Genomic DNA, 26,142 nt, shown 5'->3' on the forward strand with positions numbered 1-26,142 from the left:
CTGTCGGAGGGGCAGTACTGAGGGAGCGCTGCACTGTCGGAGGGACTGAGGGAGCGCCGCACTGTCGGAGGGGCAGTACTGAGAGAGCGCCGCACTGTCGGAGGGGCAGTACTGAGGGGAGCGCCGCACTGTCGGAGGGGCAGTACTGAGGGAGCGCCGCACTGTCGGAGGGGCAGTACTGAGGGAGCGCCGCACTGTCGGAGGGGCAGTACTGAGGGAGCGCCGCACTGTCGGAGGGGCAGTACTGAGGGAGCGCCGCACTGTCGGAGGGGCAGTACTGAGGGAGCGCCGCACTGTCGGAGGGGCAGTACTGAGGGAGCGCCGCACTGTCGGAGGGGCAGTACTGAGGGAGCGCCGCACTGTCGGAGGGGCAGTACTGAGGGAGCGCCGCACTGTCGGAGGGGCAGTACTGAGGGAGCGCCGCACTGTCGGAGGGGCAGTACTGAGGGAGCGCCGCACTATCAGAGGGGCAGTACTGAGGGAGCGCCGCACTGTCGGAGGGGCAGTGCTGAGGGAGCGCTGCACTGTCGGAGGGGCAGTACTGAGGGAGCGCCGCACTGTCGGAGGGGCAGTGCTGAGGGAGCGCCGCATTGTCGGAGGGGCAGTACTGAGGGAGCGCCGCACTGTCGGAGGGGCAGTGCTGAGGGAGCGTAGCACTGTCGGAGGGGCAGTGCTGAGGGAGCGCCGCACTGTCAGAGGGGCAGTACTGAGGGAGCGCCGCACTGTCGGAGGGGCAGTACTGTCGGAGGGGCAGTACTGAGGGAGCGCCGCACTGTCGGAGGGGCAGTACTGAGGGAGCGCCGCACTGTCGGAGGGGCAGTACTGTCGAAGGGGCAGTACTGAGGGAGTACCGTCTTTCAGATGATACGTTAAACCGAGGCCCCATCTGCTCTCTCAGGTGGATGTAAAAGATCCCACGGCCACTATTTCGAAGAAGAGCAGGGGAGTTCTCCCTGGTGTCCTGGGGCCAATATTTATCCCTCAACCAACATCACTAAAACAGATCAACTGGCCATGGATCTTATTGCAGTGGGATCTTGCTGTGTAAAATATGGTGTTGCGTTTGGCAATTAACAACAGTCACCGCCATGAAAAGCAATTAGTTGTCAGTGAAGCACTTTGATAGATACGATAAGGCGCTCTGTGAAGGTGAGGCTTGTGATACATTTTGCAGTGAGGTGATTACCGTCTCTACCCCTCGGGCGGCCCCTCCAATACGGACCATTCCGCACCGAGGATCACTTGGCACGGCACTGCCAACGACCAACGATCAGACCCGGGATACGCGGCAACTCGTCAACCCGCTGGCACATCCCACAAAGCCCCGGGAACCGCGGCAACAGGACCTCGCCGGGAGAGGGAGAGGCTCCAATTTCCCCCAATCAGGAACCACCGCCGCGCTTCTCCACCTCACTGACGCCCGCCAAGAGCGAGACAAGGTCCCATCGCCACGCTCGCGGAGCCTTTGCTGCAAAACCTTCAGCGACTGTGCAGAGTGTGGGGCTCCGCGTCTCATCAAACGGAAACATCGAATGGCGGACCCCACATTGCTCCACATATCAGATTGAGGGGTCCCCAATCTCCCCCAGAGTTGAGGGGTCCCAAATCTCCCCCCGAGTTGAGGGGTCCCAAATCTCCCCCCGAGTTGAGGGGTCCCCAATCTCCCAGAGTTGAGGGGTCCCAAATCTCCCCCCGAGTTGAGGCGTCCCCAATTTCCCCGAGTTGAGGAGTCTCCAATCTCCCCGAGTTGAGGCGTCCCCAATCTCCCCCAGAGTTGAGGGGTCCCCAATCTCCCAGAGTTGAGGGGTCCCAAATCTCCCCCCGAGTTGAGGCGTCCCCAATCTCCCCGAGTTGAGGGGTCCCCAATCTCCCAGAGTTGAGGGGTCCCCAATCTCCCAGAGTTGAGGGGTCCCCAATCTCCCAGAGTTGAGGGGTCCCCAATCTCCCCCCGAGTTGAGGCGTCCCCAATCTCCCCGAGTTGAGGAGTCTCCAATCTCCCCGAGTTGAGGCGTCCCCAATCTCCCCCAGAGTTGAGGGGTTCCCAATCTCCCCGAGTTGAGGCGTCCCCAATCTCCCCCAGAGTTGAGGCGTCCCCAATCTCCCCCAGAGTTGAGGCGTCCCCAATCTCCCCCAGAGTTGAGGGTTCCCCAATCTCCCCCAGAGTTGAGGAGTCCCCAATCTCCCCGCGTTGAGGAGTCTCCAATCTCCCCGAGTTGAGGCGTCCCCAATCTCCCCCCGAGTTGAGGCGTCCCCAATCTCCCCGAGTTGAGGAGTCTCCAATCTCCCCGAGTTGAGGCGTCCCCAATCTCCCACAGAGTTGAGGGGTTCCCAATCTCCCCGAGTTGAGGCGTCCCCAATCTCCCCCAGAGTTGAGGCGTCCCCAATCTCCCCCAGAGTTGAGGCGTCCCCAATCTCCCCCAGAGTTGAGGGGTCCCCAATCTCCCCCAGAGTTGAGGAGTCCCCAATCTCCCCGCGTTGAGGAGTCTCCAATCTCCCCGAGTTGAGGCGTCCCCAATCTCCCCGAGAGTTGAGGCGTCCCCAATCTCCCCCAGAGTTGAGGGGTCCCCAATCTCCCCGAGTTGAGGAGTCCCCAATCTCCCCGAGTTGAGGAGTCTCCAATCTCCCCGAGTTGAGGCGTCCCCAATCTCCCCCAGAGTTGAGGGTTCCCCAATCTCCCCCAGAGTTGAGGCGTTCCCAATCTCCCCGAGTTGAGGGGTCCCCAATCTCCCCGAGTTGAGGGGTCCCCAATCTCCCTGAGTTGAGGGGTCCCCAATCTCCCCGAGTTGAGGGGTCCCCAATCTCCCCGAGTTGAGGGGTCCCCAATCTCCCCGAGTTGAGGGGTCCCCAATCTCCCCGAGTTGAGGCGTTCCCAATCTCCCCCAGAGTTGAGGCGTTCCCAATCTCCCCGAGTTGAGGGTTCCCCAATCTCCCCGAGTTGAGGGGTCCCCAATCTCCCCGAGTTGAGGGTTCCCCAATCTCCCCCAGAGTTGAGGGGTCCCCAATCTCCCCCAGAGTTGAGGGGTCCCCAATCTCCCCCAGAGTTGAGGCGTCCCCAATCTCCCCCAGAGTTGAGGGGTCCCCAATCTCCCCCAGAGTTGAGGGGTCCCCAATCTCCCCCAGAGTTGAGGAGTCCCCAATCTCCCCCAGAGTTACGTAAGCCCTAACCTCTCTGGGTTGCTCAGTTGGAATGGACGTGCCACCCATGATGTTGGCACCACGCGTCCAGTGCCAACCCCACCTTCTCCCAACAGTCCTGGGTCTCTCAGTTGCAGGGTCTTGGTGCCCGGTCTATTTAACACTTGCACCGTGTTAGGGGTGAGGGAGAGGGGGGTGTGAGCGGTCAGACAGCAGGAGCAGGAGCAAGGTTACTGGTCTGGAAGGCAATTGGTAAAAACGCTATTGGATGGACTTTTTCAGGCACAAAGGGACGTCAGCAGGATAAACGTTCCGGCGCTCGTGTCGCGGGGGTCTGGCCCGCTGGTGTCCATGGCACGTTCACCTGGATATGGCGTCCATTCACTCAAAGGTAACAGTCACTGGAAGTAAAGGGAAATACGGGTGGTAAATGTCAAGTGTTACAGTCTGTGCTTAAACCCACCCACAGCGAGGGGGTGAGATACAAGGTTTTCTGCCTGGAATGTAGGCAGGGTTGTGATACACATGATTTGGGACACACTGGTCCATTAAAATCGACCTGGTACAGCACGAGGTTAGTAGATAGAATAAAGCTCCCTCTACAGCGTCCCATCAAACACTCCCAGGGCAGGTACAGGGGGTTAGATACAGAGTAAAGCTCCCTCTACACTGTCCCATCAAACACTCCCAGGGCAGGTACAGGGGGTTAGATACAGAGTAAAGCTCCCTCTACACTGTCCCATCAAACACTCCCAGGGCAGGTACAGCACGGGGTTAGATACAGAGTAAAGCTCACTCTACACTGTCCCATCAAACACTCCCAGGGCAGGTACAGGGAGTTAGATACAGAGTAAAGCTCCCTCTACACTGTCCCATCAAACACTCCCAGGGCAGGTACAGGGGGTTAGATACAGAGTAAAGCTCCCTCTACACTGTCCCATCAAACACTCCAAGGGCAGGTACAGCACGAGGTTAGATACAGAGTAAAGCTCCCTCTACACTGTCCCATCAAACACTCCCAGGGCAGGTACAGGGGGTTAGATACAGAGTAAAGCTCCCTCTACACTGTCCCATCACACACTCCCAGGGCAGGTACAGCACGGGGTTAGATACAGAGTAAAGCTCCCTCTACACTGCCCCATCACACACTCCCAGGGCAGGTACAGCACGGGGTTAGATACAGAGTAAAGCTCCCTCTACACTGTCCCATCAAACACTCCCAGGGCAGGTACAGCACGAGGTTAGATACAGAGTAGGTCCCTCTACACCATCTCCCACTCCAACCACCCTGTGGCCTCTTTCATAGAATCACAGAAGTTTATAGCATAGAAGGAGACCATTTTGGCCCATCGTGTCCACGTCGGCCGACCAAGAGCTACCCAGCCTAATCCCACTTACCCGCTCTCGGTCCATAGCCCTGTGGGTTACAAGTGCACATCCAAGTACTTTTTAAATGTGGTGAGGGTTTCTGCCTCTACCACCCTTTCAGGCAGTGAGTTCCGCCCCAGACCCCCTCCACCCTCTGGGTGAAGACATTTCCCCTCAAATCCCCTCTAAACCTCCCCCCAATTACTTTAAATCTATGCCCCCTGGTTGTTGACCCCTCTGCTAAGGGAAACAGGTCCGTCCTATCCACTCTATCCAGGCCCCTCATCATTTTATACACCTCAATCAGGTCTCCCCTCAGCCTCCTCTGTTCCATAGAAAACAGACCCAGCCTATCCAATCTTTCCTCATCGCTAAAGTTCTCCATTCCCGGCAACCTCCTGGTAAATCTCCTCTGCACCCTCTCCAGTGCAATCACATCTTTCCTGTAATGTGGTAACCGGAACTGCACGCAGTACTCCAGCTGTGGACCTGCACTCCAAGGTCCCTCTGTTCCTCTGCACTTCTCAGTGTCCTTTCATTTAATGTGTATTCCCTTGCCTTGTTAGCCCTCCCCAAATGCATTACCTCACACTTGTCTGGATTGAATTCTATTTGCCTTCCTGACCAGTTCGTTGATATTTTCCTGCAGTTCACAGCTTTCTTCTTTTTTGAACGATAAGGGAGTCGAGGATTATGGGGAACAGGCGGGAAGTAGACCTGAGTCCATGATCGGATCAGCCATGATCGTATTGAATGGTGGAGCAGGCTCGAGGGGCCGAATGGCCGACTCCTGCTCCTATTTCTTATGTTCTTCTTCATTATAAACCACACAGCCTATTTTAGTACAGGTGCAGTGCCCCGAATCCTGAACCCTCGGGACTGAGGCCGTTCCCGATTTCGCGTGTGGCTGGATTTTGGAACATCTTTCTGACGTTACGAATCCAGAAACACCCGAGCCTGGGTTGGGGTATTTCCAGATTTCGGAATGTCAGAAAGGGGGATGGGGGTGTTGCTTGTCGATGAGCTGTTCGGGTCGTCGGGTGGGGCCTCGCCACCGTGGAGCTGTTTGGGCGGGGCCCCGTCATGGAGGTGGTGTTCGGGTGGGGCGGCGAGGCAAGGCCCGAGGGCGAGGCGAGGCCCCAGGTCGGGCGGCGAGGCGAGGCTCGAGGGCGAGGCAAGGCCCGAGGGCGAGGCGAGGCCCCAGGTCGGGCGGCGAGGCGAGGCTCGAGGGCGAGGCGAGGCTCGAGGCGAGGTGAGGCCCCAGGTCGGGCGGCGAGGCGAGGCCCGAGGGCGAGGCGAGGCTCGAGGCGAGGTGAGGCCCCAGGTCGGGCGGCGAGGCGAGGCCCGAGGGCGAGGCGAGGCTCGAGGGCGAGGCGAGGCTCGAGGCGAGGTGAGGCCCCAGGTCGGGCGGCGAGGCGAGGCTCGAGGGCGAGGCGAGGCTCGAGGCGAGGTGAGGCCCCAGGTCGGGCGGCGAGGCGAGGCCCCAGGTCGGGCAGCGAGGCGAGGCTCGAGGCCCGAGGGCGAGGCCCCAGGTCGGGCGGCGAGGCGAGGCCCGAGGGCGAGGCGAGGGCCCAGGTCGGGCGGCGAGGCGAGGCCCGAGGGCGAGGCGAGGCCCGAGGGCGAGGCGAGGGCCCAGGTCGGGCGGCGAGGCGAGGCTCGAGGGCGAGGCGAGGCCCGAGGGCGAGGCGAGGGCCCAGGTCGGGCGGCGAGGCGAGGCGAGGCCCGAGGGAGAGGCTCGAGGCGAGGCCAGTGGGCGAGGCGAGGCCTGAGGGAGAGGCTCGAGGCGAGGCCAGTGGGCGAGGCGAGGCCTGAGGGAGAGGCTCGAGGCGAGGCTCGAGGGCGAGGCCCGAGGGCGAGGCGAGGGCCCAGGTCGGGCGGCGAGGCGAGGCGAGGCCCGAGGGAGAGGCTCGAGGCGAGGCCAGTGGGCGAGGCGAGGCCTGAGGGAGAGGCTCGAGGCGAGGCTCGAGGGCGAGGCCCGAGGGCGAGGCGAGGCCCGAGGGAGAGGCTCGAGGCGAGGCCAGTGGGCGAGGCGAGGCCTGAGGGAGAGGCTCGAGGCGAGGCTCGAGGGCGAGGCGAGGCCCGAGGGCGAAGCGAGGCTCGAGGGCGAGGCGAGGCTCGAGGGCGAGGGCCCAGATCGGGCGGCGAGGCGAGGCCCGAGGGCGAGGCGAGGCTCGAGGGCGAGGCCCGAGGGCGAGGCCCCAGGTCGGGCAGCAAGGTGAGGCTCGAGGTCGGGCGGCGGCAGCACCTAGAGGTCGGCAGGGTCCGGATTCCGGAACATTTTACGGATTCCCGACGACCCTGCCACCGATCGGTCCAGAGTCCGGAACATTCCTGATTCCGGACGCTGCACCTGTATCATCAGCAGACTTCTTAATCATACCCCCTACATTCAAGTCTAAATCATTGATGTATACCACAGAAAGCAAGGGACCCAGCACTGAGCCCTGTGGAACCCCACTGGAAACACCCTTCCAGTCACAAAACACCCATCAACCATTACCCTTTGCTTCCTGCCTCTGAGCCAATTTTGGATCCAACTTGCCACTTTGCCCTGGATCCCATGGGCTTTTACTTTTGTGACCAGTCTGCCATGTGGGACCTTATCAAAAGCTTGGCTAAACTCCATATACACTACATCATACACACTGCCCTCATCGACCCTCCTGGTTACCTCCTCGAAAAATTCAATCAAGTTAGTCAGACCCGACCTTCCCTGAACAAACCCGTGCTGCCTGTCCTTGATTAACCCGTGTCTTTCTTAATGAAGATTTATCCTGTCCCTCAGGAATTTTCCCACTACTGATGTTTACTGACTGGCCTGTAATTACTCGGTCTATTCCTTTCTCCTTTTTAAACAAAGGTACCACATTAGCAGTCCTCCAGTCCTCTGGCACCACACCTGTAGCCAGAGAGGATTGGAAAACGATGGTCAGAGCCTCTGCTATTTCCTCTTTTGTTTCTCTTAACAGCCTGGGTTACATCTCATCTGGACCTAGGGATTTATCCACTTGCAAAGCTGCTAAAACCCTTAATACTTCCCTCTCTCACTATGTTTGTTTCATCTAATATTTCACACTCCTCCTCCCTGACTGCAATGTCTGCATCGCCCCTCTCTTCTGTGAAAACAGATGCTAACATAAGAACATAATAGGAGCAGGAGTCGGCCATACGGCCCCTCGAGCCTGCTCCGCCATTTAACACGATCATGGCTGATCCAATCATGGACTCAGCTCCACTTCCCCGCCCGCTCCCCATAACCCCTTATTGTTTAAGAAACTGTCTATTTCGGTCTTAAAATTTATTCAATGTCCCAGCTTCCACAGCTCTCTGAGGCAGCGAATTCCACAGATTTATAACCCTCAGAGAAGAAATGTCTCCTCATCTCAGTTTTAAATGGGCGGCCCCTTATTCTAAGACCATGCCCCCTAGTTCTAGTCTCCCCCATCAGTGGAAACATCCTCACTGCATCCACCTTGTCAAGCCCCCTCATAATCTTATACGTTTCGATTAGATCACCTCTCATTCTTCTGAATTCCAATGAGTAGAGGCCCAACCTACTCAACCGCTCCTCATAAGTCAACCCCTTCATCTCTGGAATCAACCAAGTGAACCTTCTCTGAACTGCCTCCAAAGCAAGTATATCCTTTCGTAAATATGGAAACCAAAACTGCATGCAGTATTCCAGGTGTGGCCTCACCAATACCCTGTATAACTATAGCAAGACTTCCCTGCTTTTATACTCCATCCCCTTTACAATAAAGGCTAAGAGACCATTGGCCTTCCTGATCACTTGCTGTACCTGCATACTATCCTTTTGTGTTTCATGCACAAGTACCCCCAGGTCCCGCTGTACTGTGGCACTTTGCAATCTTTCTCCATTTAATTAATAACTTGCTCTTTGATTTTTTTCTGCCAAAGTGCATGACCTCACACTTTCCAACATTATACTCCATCTGCCAATTATTTGCCCACTCACTTTGCAGATTTTTTGTGACCTCCTCACATATTGCTTTTCCTCCCATCTTTGTATCGTCAGCAAACTTGGCTACGTTACACTCGGTCCCTTCTTCCAAGTCGTTAATGTAGATTGTAAATAGTTGGGGTCCCAGCACTGATCCCTGCGGCACCCCACTAGTTACTGATTGCCAACCAGAGAATAAACCATTTATCCCGACTCTCTGTTTTCTGTCAGGTCGCCAATCCTCTATCCATGCTAATATATTACCCCCAACCCCGTGAACTTTTATCTTGTGCAGTAACCTTTTATGTGGCACCTTGTCAAATGCCTTCTGGAAGTCCAAATGCACCACATCCACTGGTTCCCCTTTATCCACACTGTTCGTTACATCCGCAAAGAATTCCAGCAAATTTGTCAAACATGACTTCCCCTTCATAAATCCATGCTGACTCTGCCTTACCGGATTTTGCTTTTCCAAATGTCCTGCTACTGCTTCTTTAATAATGGACTTCAACATTTTCCCAACCACAGATGTTAGGCTATCTGGTCTAGTTTCCTGCTTTTTGTCTGCCTCCTTTTTTAAATAGGGGTGTTACATTTGCAGTTTTCCAATCTGCTGGGACCTTCCCAGAATCCAGGGAATTTTGGTAAATTACAACCAATGCATCCACAATCCCTGCCGCTACTTCTCTTAAGACCGTAGGATGCAAGCCATCAGGTCCAGGGGATTTATCTACCTTTAGTCCCATTATCTTACTGAGTACCACCTCCTCAGTGATTGTGATTGTGTTAAGTACCTCCCCACCATAGCCCCTTGACCATCCACTGTTGGAATATTGTTAGTGTCCTCTACTGTAAAGACTGATACAAAATATTTGTTCAGAGTTTCTGCCATCTCCATGTTCCCCATTACTAATTCCCCGATCTCATCCTCCAAGGGACCAACATTTACTTTAGCCACACTTTTCCTTTTTATATACCTAGAGAAACTCTTGCTATCTGTTTTTATATTTTGCGCTAGTTTCCTTTCATAGTCTATCTTCCCTTTCTTTATCATTTTTTTAGTAATTCTTTGCTAGTTTTTAAAAGCTTCCCAGTCTTCTGTCCTCCCACTAGTTTTGGCCACTTTCTATGTCCCTGTTTTTAATTGGATACCATCCTTTATTTCTTTAGTTAGCCACAGATGGCTATCTTTTCTCCTACACTCTTTCCTCCTCACTGGAATATATTTTTCTTGAGAGTTGTGAAATATCTCCTTAAATGTACACCACTGTTCATCAACCGTCCTACACTTTAATCTATTTTCCCAGTCCACTTTACCCAACTCTGCCCGCATAGCTTTGTAGTCTCCTTTATTTAAGCTTAGTACGCTGGTTAGAGATCCAACTTTCTCACCCTCGCTCTGAATTTGAAATTCAACCACGCTATGATCACTCATTCCGAGGGGGTCCTTTACTAGGAGATTGTTTATTAATCCTGTCTCATTATACAGGACCAGATCTAAGATAGCCTGCCCCCTAGTTGGTTCTGTTACATACTGCTCAATGACCCGTCCCTTATGCATTCTATGAACTCTTCCTCAAGGCTACCCTGACCAATTTGATTTGTCCAATCAATGTGGAGGTTAAAATCACCCATGATTATTGCTGTACCTTTTTATAAGCCCCCACTATTTCCTGGTTTATTCTCCGACCAACAGAGTTGCTACTGTTAGGGGGCCTATCGACTACACCCACAAGTTACTTTTTCCTCTTATTGTTCCTTATCTCCACCCAAACTGTTTCAACATCCTGATCATTTGAGCCAATATCGTTTCTACTATTGCAGTGATCCCATCCTTTATCAACAGAGCTACCCACCTCCTTTTCCTTTCTGTCTGTCCTTCCGGATTGTCCAGTACCTCTGAATATTTAATTCCCAGTCCTGGTCACCTTGGAACCACGTCTCTGTAATGACTATCAGATCATACCCATTTGTCTAAATTTGTGCCGTCAACTTATCTATCTTGTTACAAATGCTACGTACATTTAGACAAAGTGCCTTTCAGTTTGTTTTTTTACCATTTTTTCCTGCTGGTTTCCTCTCTCCCTTTATTTTTGCTTTCATTAAGAACCATACCCACGTTTTCCACCTCCACACACAGATTACCTTTATGGTCTACAATAGGCCCTACTCTTTCTTTAGTTATTCTCTTGCTTTTAATGTATTTATAAAACATCTTTGGGCTTATCTTGATTTTACTTGCCAACATTTTTTCATGCTCTCTGTTTGCTTTCCTAATTTCCTTTTTAATTGCACCCCTGCACTTTCGATACTCCTCTAGAGTTTCTGCAGTATTGAGCCCTCGGTATCTGTCAGAAGTCTCCCTTTTTTTCTTTATCCTACCCTGTATGTCCCTTGACATCCAGGGGGCTCTAGATTTGTTAGTCCCACCCTTTTTTTTTTTAAAAAGGAACATACTTGCTCTGAACCCTTAGGATCTTCTCCTTGAATGTATCCCACTGAGTAAGATTGCCAATTGAATGTAAATGAATGCTGTGTTCTGCCCACACACCCTCCAGGACTGGACCGAGACCCCCCCCCCCCGCCCTCGAACCACTTTGATGGAGGGATCCTAAAGCTTTTCGAGGCGGCGGCATCCATTAGTGTGGGGACTGGGTCTATCCCAGGCCCCAGAGGTGAAAGGTCAGAGTTGTAACTGACCACGCCCCCTCCACTCTGACAATCGAAGGCTCGTAGCGAAGCTCTCTTGCCAGATGCCCCTCCGCCGAGCGCCACTTACTGAGGAGAGCGTCGCGTCCTTTGGTAGCGAATCCTTGAGGTGCAGAGTGAAAATGGCTTCCGCGTGCTTCAGGTATTCAGCGGTCTTCTTCTTGACGGCATCTCGCCGTTCCGCACTCAGGTCACCTGGGCAACACAAGGCAGCGGTCTGTCAACGGGGAGGCCATTCGAGCCCAGACTCCCAATCCTGCCCGCCCCCCGGGACACCACCCAGCTCTTCCTTCAAATGGGGACGGAATTAAAATACTTGGATTCATACAGCGCCTTTCACGGCCACCAGACGTCCCAAAGTGTTTACAGCCAATGAAGTACTTTTTTTGAAGTGTAGTCACTGTTGTAATGGGGGAAACATGGCAGCCAATTTGCACACAGCAAGCTCCCACAAATCAGCAATGTGATAATAACTAGATAATCTGTTTTAGTGATGTTGGGTGAGGGATAAATATTGGCTCCAGGACACCGGGGAGAACTCCCCCTGCTCTTCTTCTAAATAGTGCCTGGGGATCTTTTACATCCACCCGAGAGGGCAGACGGGGCCTCGGTTTAACGTCTCATCCGAAAGACAGTATCTCTGACAGTGTGGCGCTCCCTCAGTACAGCCCCTCCGACAGTGCAGCGCTCCCTCAGTACTGCCCCTCCGACAGTGCAGCGCTCCCTCAGTACGGCCCCTCCGACAGTGCGGCGCTCCCTCAGTACTGCCCCTCCGACAGTGCAGCGCTCCCTCAGTACTGCCCCTCCGACAGTGCAGCGCTCCCTCAGTACTGCCCCTCCGACAGTGCAGCGCTCCCTCAGTACTGCCCCTCCGACAGTGCAGCGCTCCCTCAGTACTGCCCCTCCGACAGTGCAGCGCTCCCTCAGTACGGCCCCTCCGACAGTGCGGCGCTCCCTCAGTACTGCCCCTCCGACAGTGCGGCGCTCCCTCAGTACGGCCCCTCCGACAGTGCGGCGCTCCCTCAGTACGGCCCCTCCGACAGTGCAGCGCTCCCTCAGTACTGCCCCTCCGACAGTGCGGCGCTCCCTCAGTACTGTCCCTCCGACAGTGCTGCACTCCCTCAGTACTGTCCCTCCGACAGTGCGGCGCTCCCTCAGTACTGCCCCTCCGACAGTGCAGCGCTCCCTCAGTACGGCCCCTCCGACAGTGCGGTGCTCCCTCAGTACGGCCCCTCCGACAGTGCGGTGCTCCCTCAGTACCGCCCCTCTGATAGTGCGGCGCTCCCTCAGTACCGCCCCTCTGATAGTGCGGCGCTCCCTCAGTACTACCACTCCGGTGCGTGCAAGCTTGGTGCATGTGTTACAAGGGGACATCATTGGGGTCGATGAAATCCAAAAGTCACAACACTATCACTATTCATTTCGTACCCAATAAACATGTTAACAATCCGCACACAATGCCCCATCTATGGCGGGTGGGGAGGGGGGGGCGTTACGGTCATGCGCTGGGGTAAGGGACTTCGGCTGGAACTTGGTGGCTTTTGGGGAGATCTATCCTCTGTGGCTTCTGAAGTCAAAATGGATCGAGTTACAAATTGGAAAGTCAGTCAGAACTTGGGCTGGGCGATGCCAGTTACACATTCCAGAGGGACCTCAGGGTGTGGCTTATCCTCCAGGGGGACCAATCAGCAAGAGGTCATGTGATAATGGAGAGCCAATCAGAGAAACGGCTGCCTTCAGTTCGTACAAATAAACACATCCAAATAATAAAGGATCATGTGGCAAAGTCAGGTGATGACCGGTTCCTGTGTTAAGGGCCATCTTGTCGCGTGTGTTTGCTGGAGATGTCGTAAGGATATATCACAGGATGGAGAGTGGATCTGTTGTGATACACAAGGTATTGCGATTGTGGGGGACAGGCTGGAAGGCGTCCTTATAAGGTATGGGCAGAGAAATCCTCTTTCTATTCGGAACAGATTCACAACCCACCTTGTACCCCTTTCAGCAGGATGTCCACCCCATTCCGGTAGCAATTAAACGCCAGCCCGTACTCCTGGGTCGCCTCTCGCTCCAGCGCCTCCTTGATGCACTCGGCGGCTGCACTGAGGTAGTCGGCACCGTCCGGCCCATCCGCTGCTGGCCCCGCGGGCGGATCACCGTCCGGCGATACCCTCAACTGCAACAGCCGGCTTTCCAGGTCCTGGGGGTGGGGTCCCTCTTCCTCATTGTGAAGCGCCCCGCTCTGGGGCACAGTCAGTGCCCGCAGGTTGCTCTGTTGGTTAGGGTCAGGTAAGGACTCTGCAACACACAACAATGGCTGTCCCTCAATGCTCAACACATTAGACTTGCAGGAGGCAACATGGATTCCATTTAAGTCAGTGGACAGAAACATCCCCAGCATCGAAGCACTGACCACACTCGACCAGCTCCGCTGGGCAGGGCCACATCGTTCGCATGCCCCAGACACGAGACTCCCAAAGCAAGCGCTCTACTCCGAACTCCTTCACGGCAAACGAGCCAAAGGTGGGCAGAGGAAACGTTACAGGGACCACCCTCAAAGCCTCTCTGATAAAGTGTAACATCCCCCACCGACACCTGGGAGTCCCTGGCCAAAGACCAGTCCGCCCTAAGTGGAGGAAGTGCATCCGGGAGGGCGCTGAGCACCTCGAGTCTCGTCGCCAAGAGCGTGCAGAAATCAAGCGCAGGCAGCGGAAGGAGCGTGCGGCAAACCAGTCCCACCCACCCCTTCCCTCAACCACTAACTGTCCCACCTGTGACAGGGACTGTGGTTCCTGTATTGGACTGTTCAGCCACCGAAGGACTCATTTTTAGATTGGAAGCAAGTCTTCCTCGATTCTGAGGGACTGCCGATGACGATGAACAGAAAGGGAAGCTTATCATCTAATATTATCTCTTCAGGTGTCAGCTGTGGCTCAGTGGGTCGGATACCGGTCTCTCCCTGGGCTCGCTGAAGCTCTGCTTGTGGGGAGTGGCACGAGTAATACTCTGCAGGCCTATCTGGGGAGGTTGAGCACACTGACCTACCTTCCTTGGCACATGGGTCAAACAGCGCCAGCTCGTTGTCAGACAGAGGGGATCTGGTCTGCAGCCTGCTCTCATCATCCTCTTCCTCAGTGCCGGAGTCGAACGAGGAGGGTGCTTCTTCCTCTTGCTTCGGGCCAGGGTCCGGCTCATCTGCAGTGCAAGAGAGGGACATCGTGGAATCCTGCCCGGTGCAGCGACAGGTAACACTGAGACATAGAAACATAGAAAATAGGAGCAGTAGTCGGCCATTCGGCCCTTCGAGTCTGCACCGCCATTCAATGTGATCATGGCTGATCCTCTATCTCAATTGAGACAGAATACGAGGAGACCTGTAGGCTCCAGGCATAGCCAGTCCTACAAGACGCACTGCAGCAACTCGCCAAGGCTCCTTCGGCAGCACCTCCCAAACCCGCGACCTCTACCCGCTAGAAGAACAAGGGCAGCAGGCGCATGGGAACACCACCACCTCCACGTTCCCCTCCCAGTCACACACCATCCCGACTTGGAAATATATCGGCCATTCCTTCATCGTCGCTGGGTCACAATCCTGGAACTCCCTCCCTAACAGCACTGTGGGAGCACCTTCACCACATGGGACTGCAGCGGTTCAAGAAGGCGGCTCACCACCACCTTCTCAAGGGATGAGCAATAAATGCTGGGCCTTGCCAGCGACGCCCACATCCCGTGAAGGAATTCAAAAAAAAAAAATCCTACAGGACGCTGTGCACAGTTCCGGCTCTCAGCGAGGATCGCCAACTCTGATTGGACATATTGCTAAAGGCTTCGTCACAACTTCGTGACTCCAACCACCCCACCCTCCTGCCATTGGCCGGCCATGTCCACCCTCGTGGTGCCCCTCCTTCCCATGGCCAATCGGAAAGCAGATTGTTCATTACCCGATTACATGGTTCTTGACCGTCAATCAACAGCTCTCCCCATGTCTGATATTTTGCTAACTTATAAACAAAAACGTTAAAAGAAAACTAGACGTTTTTTTTTTAATTGATGTCCCTATGGTTTTTCTCCCTGGGTTTTGCTTGCAGCAGTGGCCTGGAGATTAATCTCCAATTCCAGGAGGATTGGCAACCCATATCTCAGCTGTGGGCAAAAATGTCATCTCGAGGCCCCGGCTTTTGGGAAAAGGCTAAAAACATTCGTCAAACTTTCACTGAGGCAACGGAATTCATGGCTTCAGGTAAAGCGAGGTGAGGCAAACCGGCCCGCCACCGATTCCCGCAAACTGCGGAATCAGTGTTCCTACATCTTCAACATCACTTGGAAGCAACACCAGGGGGGAAACTCAGAGAATTGTGGAAGCACAATGGCCAGGTGTACAAATACCAGCCGCCCACCTCACCCCAAACCCACCCCGCCCCCAACCACACCCTCAACCCAACCCCCAAAACCCACCCCACCCACGACTCACCTGCCCCAATCCCCAATCCCACCACATCACCCAAACCCATCCAGCTGCACCCCATCGACTCGCACTCCAATTCTCCCCCCCCCATCCCCTTCCACAACACCCACTCCCCCAATCTCCTCTTCACCATCCCGCCCCTACCCCTGCCCCAATCCCAGCCGCCCCCCACCGCCCCAGATAAACGCTGCAACACAAGGTATGAAAGCAACATTACCGCGAGCCCCGTGTGTCTGCCAAGGCGGGGTCTGTGGGAGGGTGCCAGCCGCCTCTCCTCCATCCAACTCCACCTCGCTGCTCGTCGGGAGCTCGGACCATCCTCCAGACTGCGGCCGCACCAGCGACAGCCTCGGCCACGATCCCGGCGTTTCATCGTCGCCCGATGGCAGGGGGATTAATGGGGCCGGCAGGGTCGGGGCATCCTGCGGAGCAGCGAGATCCAGCGGCCAGAAAACCTCCCCATCCTGGAGAGGCAGGAGACAACACACAGCATCAATCAATGCTCTGACCCACTCTCATCCCACCTTTCCTTACAAGGATCGCTCTCTGTGGCCGGGTCACTCCCTCGCCCTCTGTGGCCCCGTCACTCCCTCGCCCTCTGTGGCCCCGTCACTCCCTCGCCCTCTGTGGCCCCGTCACTCCCTCGCCCTCTGTGGCCCCGTCACTCCCTCGCCCTCTGTGGCCCCGTCACTCCCTCGCCCTCTGTGGCCCCGTCACTCCCTCGCCCTCTGTGGCCCCGTCACTCCCTCGCCCTCTGTGGCCCCGTCACTCCCTCGCCCTCTGTGGCCCCGTCACTCCCTCGCCCTCTGTGGCCCCGTCACTCCCTCGCCCTCTGTGGCCCCGTCACTCCCTCGCCCTCTGTGGCCCCGTCACTCCCTCGCCCTCTGTGGCCCCGTCACTCCCTCGCCCTCTGTGGCCCCGTCACTCCCTCGCCCTCTGTGGCCCCGTCACTCCCTCGCCCTCTGTGGCCCCGTCACTCCCTCGCCCTCTGTGGCTCCGTCACTCCCTCGCCCTCGGTGGCTCCGTCACTCTCTCTCTCGGTGGCTCGGTCACTCTCTCTCTCTCGGTGGCTCGGTCACTCTCTCTCTCTCGGTGGCTCGGTCACTCTCTCTCTCTCGATGGCTCGGTCACTCTCTCTCTCTCGGTGGCTCGGTCACTCTCTCTCTCTCGGTGGCTCGGTCACTCTCTCTCTCTCGGTGGCTCGGTCACTCTCTCTCTCTCTCGGTGGCTCGGTCACTCTCTCTCTCTCGGTGGCTCGGTCACTCTCTCTCTCTCGGTGGCTCGGTCACTCTCTCTCTCTCTCGGTGGCTCGGTCACTCTCTCTCTCTCGGTGGCTCGGTCACGCTCTCTCTCGGTGGCTTGCCCGCTGAGTCAGCAGGTTGTGGGTTCGAGCCACACTCCAGAGATTGGAACCCAAAATCCAGGCTGACACTCTCGGTACCAGTACTGAGGGAGCGCCGCACTGTCGGAGGGGCAGTACTGAGGGAGCGCCGCACTGTCGGAGGGGCAGTAATTGAGGGAGCGGCTCACTGTCGGAGTGGCAGTACTGAGGGAGCGCCTCACTGTTGGAGTGGCAGTACTGAGGGAGCGCCGCACTGTCGGAGTGGCAGTACTGAGGGAGCGCCGCACTGTCGGAGGGGCAGTAATTGAGGGAAGCTTATTAAAAAGATGGAAGCTCGTGGAATTAAGTGAAAAGTGGCGCCCTGGATCTAAAATTGAGTCAGTGACAGGACGCAGAGAGTTGGTGGTGGATGGATGTTTTTCAGACTGGGAGCTGGTTTGATGTGGTGCCCACCCAAGGAACAACTTTGGGTCCATTACTCTTTCCAATTTTTATAAACGACCTAGACTCGGGTATAGGAAGCAGCATTGTAAAGTTTGCAGATGATACGAAACTTGGCAAAGCAGTAGATAATGATGGGGATAGTTGTAAGCTTCAGGATAACACAGGCAGGATGGTGAAATGGGCAAAAGTGTGGCAGACGCAGTTCAATGCAGAGAAGTGTGAAGTGATGCACTTTGGGAGGACTGATATGGATTGACAATAAACTGTAAATGGTGCGATTGTGAGAAGTGTAGATGAGCGGAGAGGTCTTGGTGTCCGTATACACACATCCTTATAGCTGGCAGGGTAAGGTGATAAGGTGGTTTAACAAGCATGTGGGTCACTTGGGTTTATAAATAGAGGAATAGAATATAAAGGCAAAGCGATCAGGCTGGAACTTTATAAATCACTGGTTAGGCCTCAGCTGGAGCACTGTGGGTAATTCTGGGCACCGCACCAGGACAGATGTAACGGCCTTAGAGAGGGTACAGAGGGGGTTTACCCGGAAGGTGCCAGGGAGGAGCGACTTCAGTTATGAGGAGAGGTTGGAGAAGTTCGGACTGTTCCCCTTGGAACAGGGAAGGAGAAGAGGTGATTGATCAGGTTTTCAGGATGATGAGAGGTTTTGATTAGATGGAGAAAATCGATTCCCTCTATTAACACACGTTACAACAGCGACTACACTCCAAAAATACTTCACTGGCTGCAAAGCGCTTCGGGACGTTGGGTGGTCGTGAAAGGCGCTATTTAAAGGCAAGTCTTTCCTTCTGGTGAGGGGATCAATAACCAGAGGTCACAGTTTCAAAATCACTGGAAAAAGATGTGGAGGGGCGATGAGGAGCAATGTTTTCACTGGGAGAGCTGTGGGGGGGGATCTGGAACGCTCCCCCGAGGCAGCGGTGAGAGCTGATTCCATCAATCATGTTCAACGGGAGCTGGCCGGGTTCCTGAGGGTGTGGAGCTGACGGGGTTAGGGACAGAGAGCGGGGAGGAGGGACTGAGCACCACTGCTCTTTCACAGAGCCGGCACAGGCAGGACGGAGGACGGGCCCAATGGCCTCCTTCTGTGCCGTAAGTTTCCACAAACTTGGCACTCACACACGTGGAGAGCGGTTACTTGGTAGGGGGCCGGGGGGGGGGACCCCTGCGAGAGCGGGCGCCTCCGACCAGCAGGACAGCCGCAGCAGCCACGCACCTTGAAGAAGTCTTTGAGCTGCGGGCTGTTGTACAAGGCCGGGATGTCGACGGTGAAACGCAGCAGCTCCTCCGCACAGCGGCGTCGATCTTCGATGACGGCCTCGTCGAAACGCCCTGAAACACCGAGCACAAACGGTTAATGCCAGATCTGTGGCCGGGCCCTGCCGCACGGCAAACGCCAATCCCGACACCCGCCGCTCCCGGAGCCAGGGGGGCTGGGGTGTTGGGGGGGGGGGGCAGTGACAGCGCCGGATTCAACATTATCGAGGGGTGCGATGGGGTAGATGGGGAGAAACTATTTCTTCCGGTGACGGCAGTCCAGAACAAGGGGGAACTACCTTAAAATCAGAGTCAGGCCGTTCAGGGGTGATGTCGGGAAGCACTTCTTCACACAAAGGGTGCTGGGAATCTGCAACTCTCTCCTTCAAAGAGGCTGTGGATGCTCGGGGACAATTCGAGCTTTCAATATTGATGTTGATAGATATTTGGTGGGTGAGGGTATCGAGGGATGTGGAGCAAAGGCAGGTAGATGTAGTTGAGGTACAGATCAGCCATGATCTAACTGAATGGCGGAGCAGGCTCGAGAGGCTGAATGGCCTCCTCCAGCAATCACATTCTGTCCATTGCATCTTTGTTGGCTTGGGTTGGAACAATTCCAAACTAATCCCACTGCCCCGCTCTCTCCCCATAGCCCTGTATCAATCCCCAAACTAATTCCACTGCCCCACTCCCTCCCCATAGCCCTGTATCAATCCCAACTAATCCCACTGCCCTGCTCTCTCCCCATAGCCCTGTATCAATCCCAAACTAATCCCACTGCCCCACTCCCTCCCCATAGCCCTGTATCAATCCCAACTAATCCCACTGCCCTGCTCTCTCCCCATAGCCCTGTATCAATCCCAAACTAATCCCACTGCCCCGCTCTCTCCCCATAGCCCTGTATCAATCCCAAACTAATCCCACTGCCCCGCTCTCTCCCCATAGCCCTGTATCAATCCCAACTAATCCCACTGCCCTGCTCTCTCCCCATAGCCCTGTATCAATCCCAAACTAATCCCACTGCCCCGCTCTCTCCCCATAGCCCTGTATCAATCCCAACTAATCCCACTGCCCTGCTCTCTCCCCATAGCCCTGTATCAATCCCAAACTAATCCCACTGCCCCGCTCTCTCCCCATGGCCCTGTATCAATCCCCAAACTAATCCCACTGCCCTGCTCTCTCCCCATAGCCCTGTATCAATCCCAAACTTCCCCATGCAGAGGGGAGTACTTCCCTCCAACAGTGTGGCGCTCCGAGTACTGCCCCTCCGACAGTGCGGCACTCCCTCAGTACTGCCCCTCCGACAGTGCGACGCTCCCTCAGTACTGCCCCTCCGACAGTGCGACGCTCCCTCAGTACTGCCCCTCCGACAGTGCGACGCTCCCTCAGTACTGCCCCTCCGACAGTGCGACGCTCCCTCAGTACTGCCCCTCCGACAGTGCGGCACTCCCTCAGTACTGCCCCTCCGACAGTGCGGCACTCCCTCAGTACTGCCCCTCCGACAGTGCGACGCTCCCTCAGTACTGCCCCTCCGACAGTGCGGCGCTCCCTCAGTACTGCCCCTCCGACAGTGCGGCGCTCCCTCAGTACTGCCCCTCCGACAGTGCGGTGCTCCCTCAGTACTGCCCTTCCGACAGTGCGGCGCTCCCTCAGTACTGCCCCTCCGACAGTGCGGCACTCCCTCAGTACCGCCCCTCCGACAGTGCAGCACTCCTTGAGTACTGCCCCTCCGACAGTGCAGCACTCCCTCAGTACCGCCTCTCCAACAGTGCGGCGCTCCCTCAGTACTGCCCTTCCGACAGTGCAGCACTCCCTGAGTACTGCCCCTCCGACAGTGCGGCGCTCCCTGAGTACTGCACTGGGAGTGTCAGCGTGGATTTTGTGCTGAAGTTTCTGGAGTGGGGCTTGGGCTCAGATGCAAGAGGGAGGAGAGGAGAGAGAGCCATGGCAGACAATGAGCAGTGTGGACAGAAATCCAGCAGCCTGGCAACCGACCACTTCCGGGAAAAGCGGATCGCGGGCTGCTGAAGAACTTTGGATGCCGGGAAGAGGGTGAAAGTGAAAGGTAGACGGGGTCTTACCAAAGACCTGAGCCTTCGGGAAGGCTGGGAACTCTTCCGACTTCCTGAACAAGTTCCTGTGGATGTAGGACAGCTCTCCGTGAAGCTTTTTGAAGTCACTGTAGCGTTTGAATACCGATATCTGTAAGGGGGAGGTGGGAGGGAAAAGAGTTAAACTGTGCAACGACAAATCCCACTCGTCCCTCCGACCTGGACCAGGCCCCCGGGCAAACGCAGAATGTTCTGAAGTGCGTACACCAATAGTTTACAACCCTAGGCCACAGCACGTCCTCCCGCCCCCGCCCCACCCTAACCCTAGAAACCCAGCCCGCGCAGCCCAGGAGACACAGTTCTACCTGTGCTTGTGTCTACTGTATCTTACTGTCTCCGCAAGATCCTGCAAATCCCCCGGGAGGACAGACGCACCAACGTCAGCGTCCTCGGTCAGGCCAACATCCCCAGCATCGAAGCACTGACCACACTCGACCAGCTCCGCTGGGCGGGCCACATTGTCCGCATGCCCAACACGGGACTCCCAAAGCAAGCGCTCTACTCGGAACTCCTTCACGGCAAACGAGCCAAAGGTGGGCAGAGGAAACGATTCAAGGACACCTTCAAAGCCTCCCTGATAAAGTGCAACATCCCCACCGACAGCTGGGAGTCCCTGGCCAAGGACCAGTCCGCCCTAAGTGGAGGAAGTGCATCCGGGAGGGCGCTGAGCACCTCGAGTCTCGTCGCCGAGAGCGTGTAGAAATCAAGTGCAGGCAGCGGAAGGAGCGTGCGGCAAACCAGTCCCACCCACCCCTTCCCTCAACCACTGTCTGTCCCACCTGTGACAGGGACTGTGGTTCACGTATTGGACTGTTCAGCCACCTGAGAACTCACTGTTAGAGTGGAAGCAAGTCTTCCTCGATTGCGAGGGACTGCCTATGATGATAATGTACTTGTATTGTTGGCTCACCCTGTTTGAATGTCTTGACCTTTGTACGGTATGCACCAGTGAGTGTGCTCACAGGCTGGAAGAGCTGTTGTGGTGGGAGTGGCTTAGCCAGTCACGTGATGTTCACAAAACTCAATAAAACCCCAGCCAGTTGGGTTCGGGGGATCCACGATGGGGCAGGTGGTTGTGAGCCTGGTGGATGAACTGGTAATGTGTAGTCTGATTGTTAAACTTTTGTTAATAAACCAACTAGTTCTTAATAGCAATGTGTGACTGTGAATTCTTCAACAAAGAGCCCATAAAGCAAATACATTACAAACCTAGCAAATGAAAAAGACTTCGGGGTTTGGCAGCACAGTGGTTTTGTTACTGGACCAGTAATGATTCAGAGACGCGAGTTCAAATCCCACCACAGCAGGTGGGGAATTTAAATTCAGTTAATTCAATAAATCTGGTGACCATGAAACTATCGGATTGTCATAAAAACCCATCTGGTTCACTAATGCCCCCTTTAGGTAAGGAAATCTGCCGTCCTTACCCGGTCTGGCCTACATGTGACTCCAGACCCACAACAATGTGGTTGGCTCTTAATCGCATTCTGAAATGGCCCAGCGAGACACTCGGTGGTACCAAACCACTGCAAAGAAGTACACTAAGAATAAAAATGGATGGACCACGCAGCATCAACCTGGCCACCTGCACGACAAAGTCACACACCATCCCGACTTGGGAATATATCGGCCGTTCCTTCATCGTCGCTGGGTCACAATCCTGGAACTCCCTCCCTAACAGCACTGTGTTGGGAGCACCTTCACCACACGGACTGCAGCGGTTCAAGAAGGCGGCTCACCACCACCTTCTCAAGGCCTTTCCAGCGATGCCCAGGAACGAAAAAATTACTCATGTTGAGTGGGAAGTGTTTCCTTTCGAAAGGATGGGAACCAATTTACAGCACTAAGAGACCATGCAGAATTTCATCGAAATCCTTCAAAGATCCTCCACAAATATCATTTCCCTCTGAAACCTACTTTTAGGATCATTTTGCCCTGTTGTGGTTTTAAGGAGCGCTTTAAAGGAGGAGAGGTAGAGAGGCGGGGAGGTTTAGGGAGGGAGTTCCAGAGCTTGGGGCCCAGGCAGCTGAAGGCACGGTCGCCGATGGTGGAGTGATTATAATCAGGGATGCTCAAGAGGGCAGAATTGGAGGAGCGCAGAGCTTTCGGGGGTTGTGGGGCTGGAGAGATTACAGAGATAGGGAGGGGCGAGGGCCATGGAGGGATGTGTAAACAAGGATGAGAATTTTAAAATCGAGGCGTTGTTTACCCGGGAGCCAATGTAGGTCAGCGAGCACAGCATTTCAATCTACTACAGAGGTCCAACAGCTTTTGCACTGATATATTCAACGCAAACACCACTTTATAACTGGTGAGAAACTAGGAACATTAAAAGAATGTGGTTTGGGAGTTCAAGTATGCAAATCATTTAAAGCCAGTGCATGGATCCAAAAAGGCTAATGGAATGTCGGCCTTTATCGCGAGGGGGCTGGAATAGAAAGGGGAGAAAGTTATACTGGAAAGAAAGACTTGCATTTATATAGCGCCTTTCACCACGACTGGACGTCCCAAAGCGTTTTACAGCCAATGAAGTACTTTTGGAGTGTAGTCACTTGTAATGTGGGAAACGCGGCAGCCAATTTGCGCACAGCAAGCTCCCACACACAGCAATGTGATAATGACCAGATCATCTGTTTTAGCGATGTTGATTGAGGGATAAATATTGGTCCCAGGGCACCGGGGAGAACTCCCCTGCTCTTCTTCGAACCAGTACTGTGGGATCTTTTACGTCCACCTGAGAGGGCAGACGAAGCCTCGGTTTAACGTCTCATCCGAAAGACAGCTCCTCCAATTATATAAAGCTCTGGTCAGACACTACCTGGAGAAACTGCGATCAGTTCTGGGCAGGAAGGATAGATTGGCCTCGGAGGGGGTGTATATCAGGGCTGAGATCGATTGACTTTTGGACTCCAGGGGAATCAGGGGAAAGTGAAGTTGAGGTCGAAGATCAGCCATGATTTATTGATTAGTGAAGCAGGCTCGAACGGCCAAATGGCCTAACTCTTGCTCCCAATTCTTAACTTATTCCCCAGAATGATACCACGGTTAAAGGGGTTAAATTATGAGGACAGGTTGCAGAGACTTATCAGTTTATAAGATTAAGAGATGATCTAATCGAGGTGTTTAAAGGATTCGATGGGGTAGATCGAGAGAAACTATTCCCTCGGGTTGGGGGGGGGGGGAAGTCCAGAACAAAGAGGCGTCACCTTAAAATCAGAGCCCGGCCATTCAGGGGTGATGTCAGGGAACACTTCTTCACACAAAGGGTGCTGGGAATCTGCAACTCTCTCCCCCAAAAAGCCTGTTGATGCAGGGGGTCAATCAGAGATTTGAAAGACTGAGATCGATAGATTTTTGTTGGGTAAGGGTATCAAGGGATAGGGAGCAAACGGAATTGAGGTCCAGATCAGTCATGATCTGATTGAATGGCGGTGCAGGCCTGAGGGGCTGAATGGCCTCCTCCTGCTCCTAAACCTCACACCTCTGGCCCGTACAATCTTCCACCCCTACGGACAAAACTTAAGTCTTCACAATTGTTTTTACCTCTTTGACTTCTGCTGTCACCTTCTTTGAAACAATCTAGAATTGAAAAAATACACATACACGTCACAGACGGACAGTGCAGGAGCAAATACTCATCCCTCGCTTTGAGTGAAGCTCCAAATTCTGGCAGCAGCCTCAGAAGAGTTAGAAAACGCATTCCTTGACACACATCTCCCTTTATTTCGTGGTTTCTTAATTTTACATTCAAACTTCACTTGCAATGCAATCATACATTAGTACTTCATTTTGAAGATTGGAATGCCAGCACCAGCTGTCTATTTTAGACCTGCTTCATCTCCAAATTCAGCTTTTTTAAATTCACCTCTAAAATTTCAATTTAAAATAAAGTCTTGCATTTATATAGCGCCTTTCACGACCTCGGGACGTCCCAAAGCGCTTTACAGCCAATGAAGTACTTTCTTGAAGTGTAGTCACTATTGTAATGGGGGAAATGCGGCAGCCAAATGTGCGCACAGCAAGCTCCCACGAACAGCAATGTGATAATGACCAGATCATCTGTTTTTAGTGATGTTGGTTGAGGGATAAATATTAGAACTCCCCTGCTCATCTTCAAAATAGGGCAGTGGGATCTTTTATGTCGACCCGATGCCAGACGGGGGCCTTGGTTTAACGTCTCATCCGAAAGACGGCACCTCTGAGTGCGGCGCTCACTCAGTACTGCCCGTCCGACAGTATAATGCTCCCTCAGTACTGCCCCTCCGACAGTGCGGCGCTCCCTCAGTACTGCCCCTCCGACAGTATAATGCTCCCTCAGTACTGCCCCTCCGACAGTGCGGCGCTCCCTCAGTACTGCCCCTCCGACAGTGCGGCGCTCCCTCAGTACTGCCCCTCCGACAGTATAATGCTCCCTCAGTACTGCCCCTCCGACAGTGCGGCGCTCCCTCAGTACTGCCCCTCCGACAGTGCGGCGCGGGAGTGTCAGCCTAGATTTCTGTGCTCAAGTCCCTGGAGTGAGACTCGAACCCACAACCTTCTGACTCAAGAGGCGAGGGTGCTGCCCACTGAGCCACAGCTGACATGACATTTACCAACACTGATTACAGAACAGCAATCATCCATTACCTCCAGCGTTAGGGGGAATTTCATGGACGACAGGATTATTTTTAAGGTACTTGACTGAACTTGTGATTTTAATCACTCCACCATTGGCAGTCGTACCTTCAGCTGCCTGGGCCCCAAGCTCTGGAATTCCCTCCCTAAACCTCTCCGCCTCTCTCTCCTCCTTTAAGGTGCTCCTTATAACCCACCTCTCTGACCAAGCTTTTGGTCACCTGTCCCTAATGGCCCCTTATGAGGCTGGGTGTCAAATTTTGTCGGATAACGTTCCTTTGAAGCGACTTGGGATGTTTTACTACGTTAAAGGCGCTATATCAATGCAAGTTGCTGCTGTACTCTCCCCAGAGATGCTATCTGAGATGCTGAGTGTTTCCAGCAGCTCCTGCTTTGGATGCAGATTCCCAGCCCCTGCAGCTTGTTAGCGGCAGTTCGGGTACTGGACCCACTCACAGAGATGGCAAGTTCCAACTGCATTCGGCAGATCTGGTGACTTGGGAGCTGGCAGTGGCAAAACATCACCATGAAATCGGCCAATTGCCATAAATACCCAACTTGGTCACTCCTTACTCCAGGCCGAGTCGTGACTCCAGTCCCACACATCAGATTCTTAACGGCCCTCGGGGGAGGCAGGCAATAAACACACACTGCTCACATCGTCACAAAATACATCTTTGTACAAGGCTGCTACTTAGCCCGTCACAGAGTCTGTCAG

At 54.6% G+C, this 26,142-nt stretch overlaps 1 protein-coding gene across 2 annotated transcripts; it reads right to left on the bottom strand.

Annotated features, from left to right (window-relative positions):
- Window positions 1-3,097: 3,097 nt before the first annotated feature.
- snx15 (sorting nexin 15) lies at window positions 3,098-26,119 on the bottom strand. Of its 2 annotated transcripts, XM_070868037.1 has the most exons (9): window positions 25,983-26,119; window positions 24,354-24,389; window positions 20,781-20,901; window positions 18,659-18,774; window positions 15,856-16,102; window positions 14,219-14,368; window positions 13,163-13,471; window positions 11,244-11,368; window positions 3,100-3,536 (listed from the first exon to the last, which is right to left on the bottom strand). In XM_070868037.1, exons 1-9 carry the CDS (start codon window positions 26,028-26,030, stop codon window positions 3,534-3,536), a joined length of 1,155 nt encoding a protein of 384 aa, XP_070724138.1. In that variant the 5' UTR covers window positions 26,031-26,119; the 3' UTR covers window positions 3,100-3,533. The 2 variants fall into 2 exon arrangements, with proteins under 2 accessions (XP_070724139.1, XP_070724138.1); XM_070868038.1 differs by lacking the exon at window positions 13,163-13,471 and having other exon boundaries at window positions 3,098-3,536.
- Between the last annotated feature and the right edge of the window lie 23 nt (window positions 26,120-26,142).

This window comes from Pristiophorus japonicus, chromosome 27 (assembly GCF_044704955.1).
Source record: "Pristiophorus japonicus isolate sPriJap1 chromosome 27, sPriJap1.hap1, whole genome shotgun sequence".
NCBI classification, from domain to species: Eukaryota; Metazoa; Chordata; class Chondrichthyes; family Pristiophoridae; genus Pristiophorus; species Pristiophorus japonicus.

What these genes read in the sequence shown, in the direction of transcription:
- snx15 (XM_070868037.1), bottom strand. Translation starts at nt 26,030, where the DNA reads ATGTGTGGGACTGGAGTCACGACTCGGCCTGGAGTAAGGAGTGACCAA. An exon ending in AGCTCAAAGACTTCTTCAAG is followed by an intron (nt 16,103 to 18,658) that starts GTGCGTGGCTGC and finishes CTGCCTCTCCAG; the next exon opens with GATGGGGAGGTTTTCTGGCC. An exon ending in TGACCCATGTGCCAAGGAAG is followed by an intron (nt 13,472 to 14,218) that starts GTAGGTCAGTGT and finishes TGTGTGTTGCAG; the next exon opens with AGTCCTTACCTGACCCTAAC.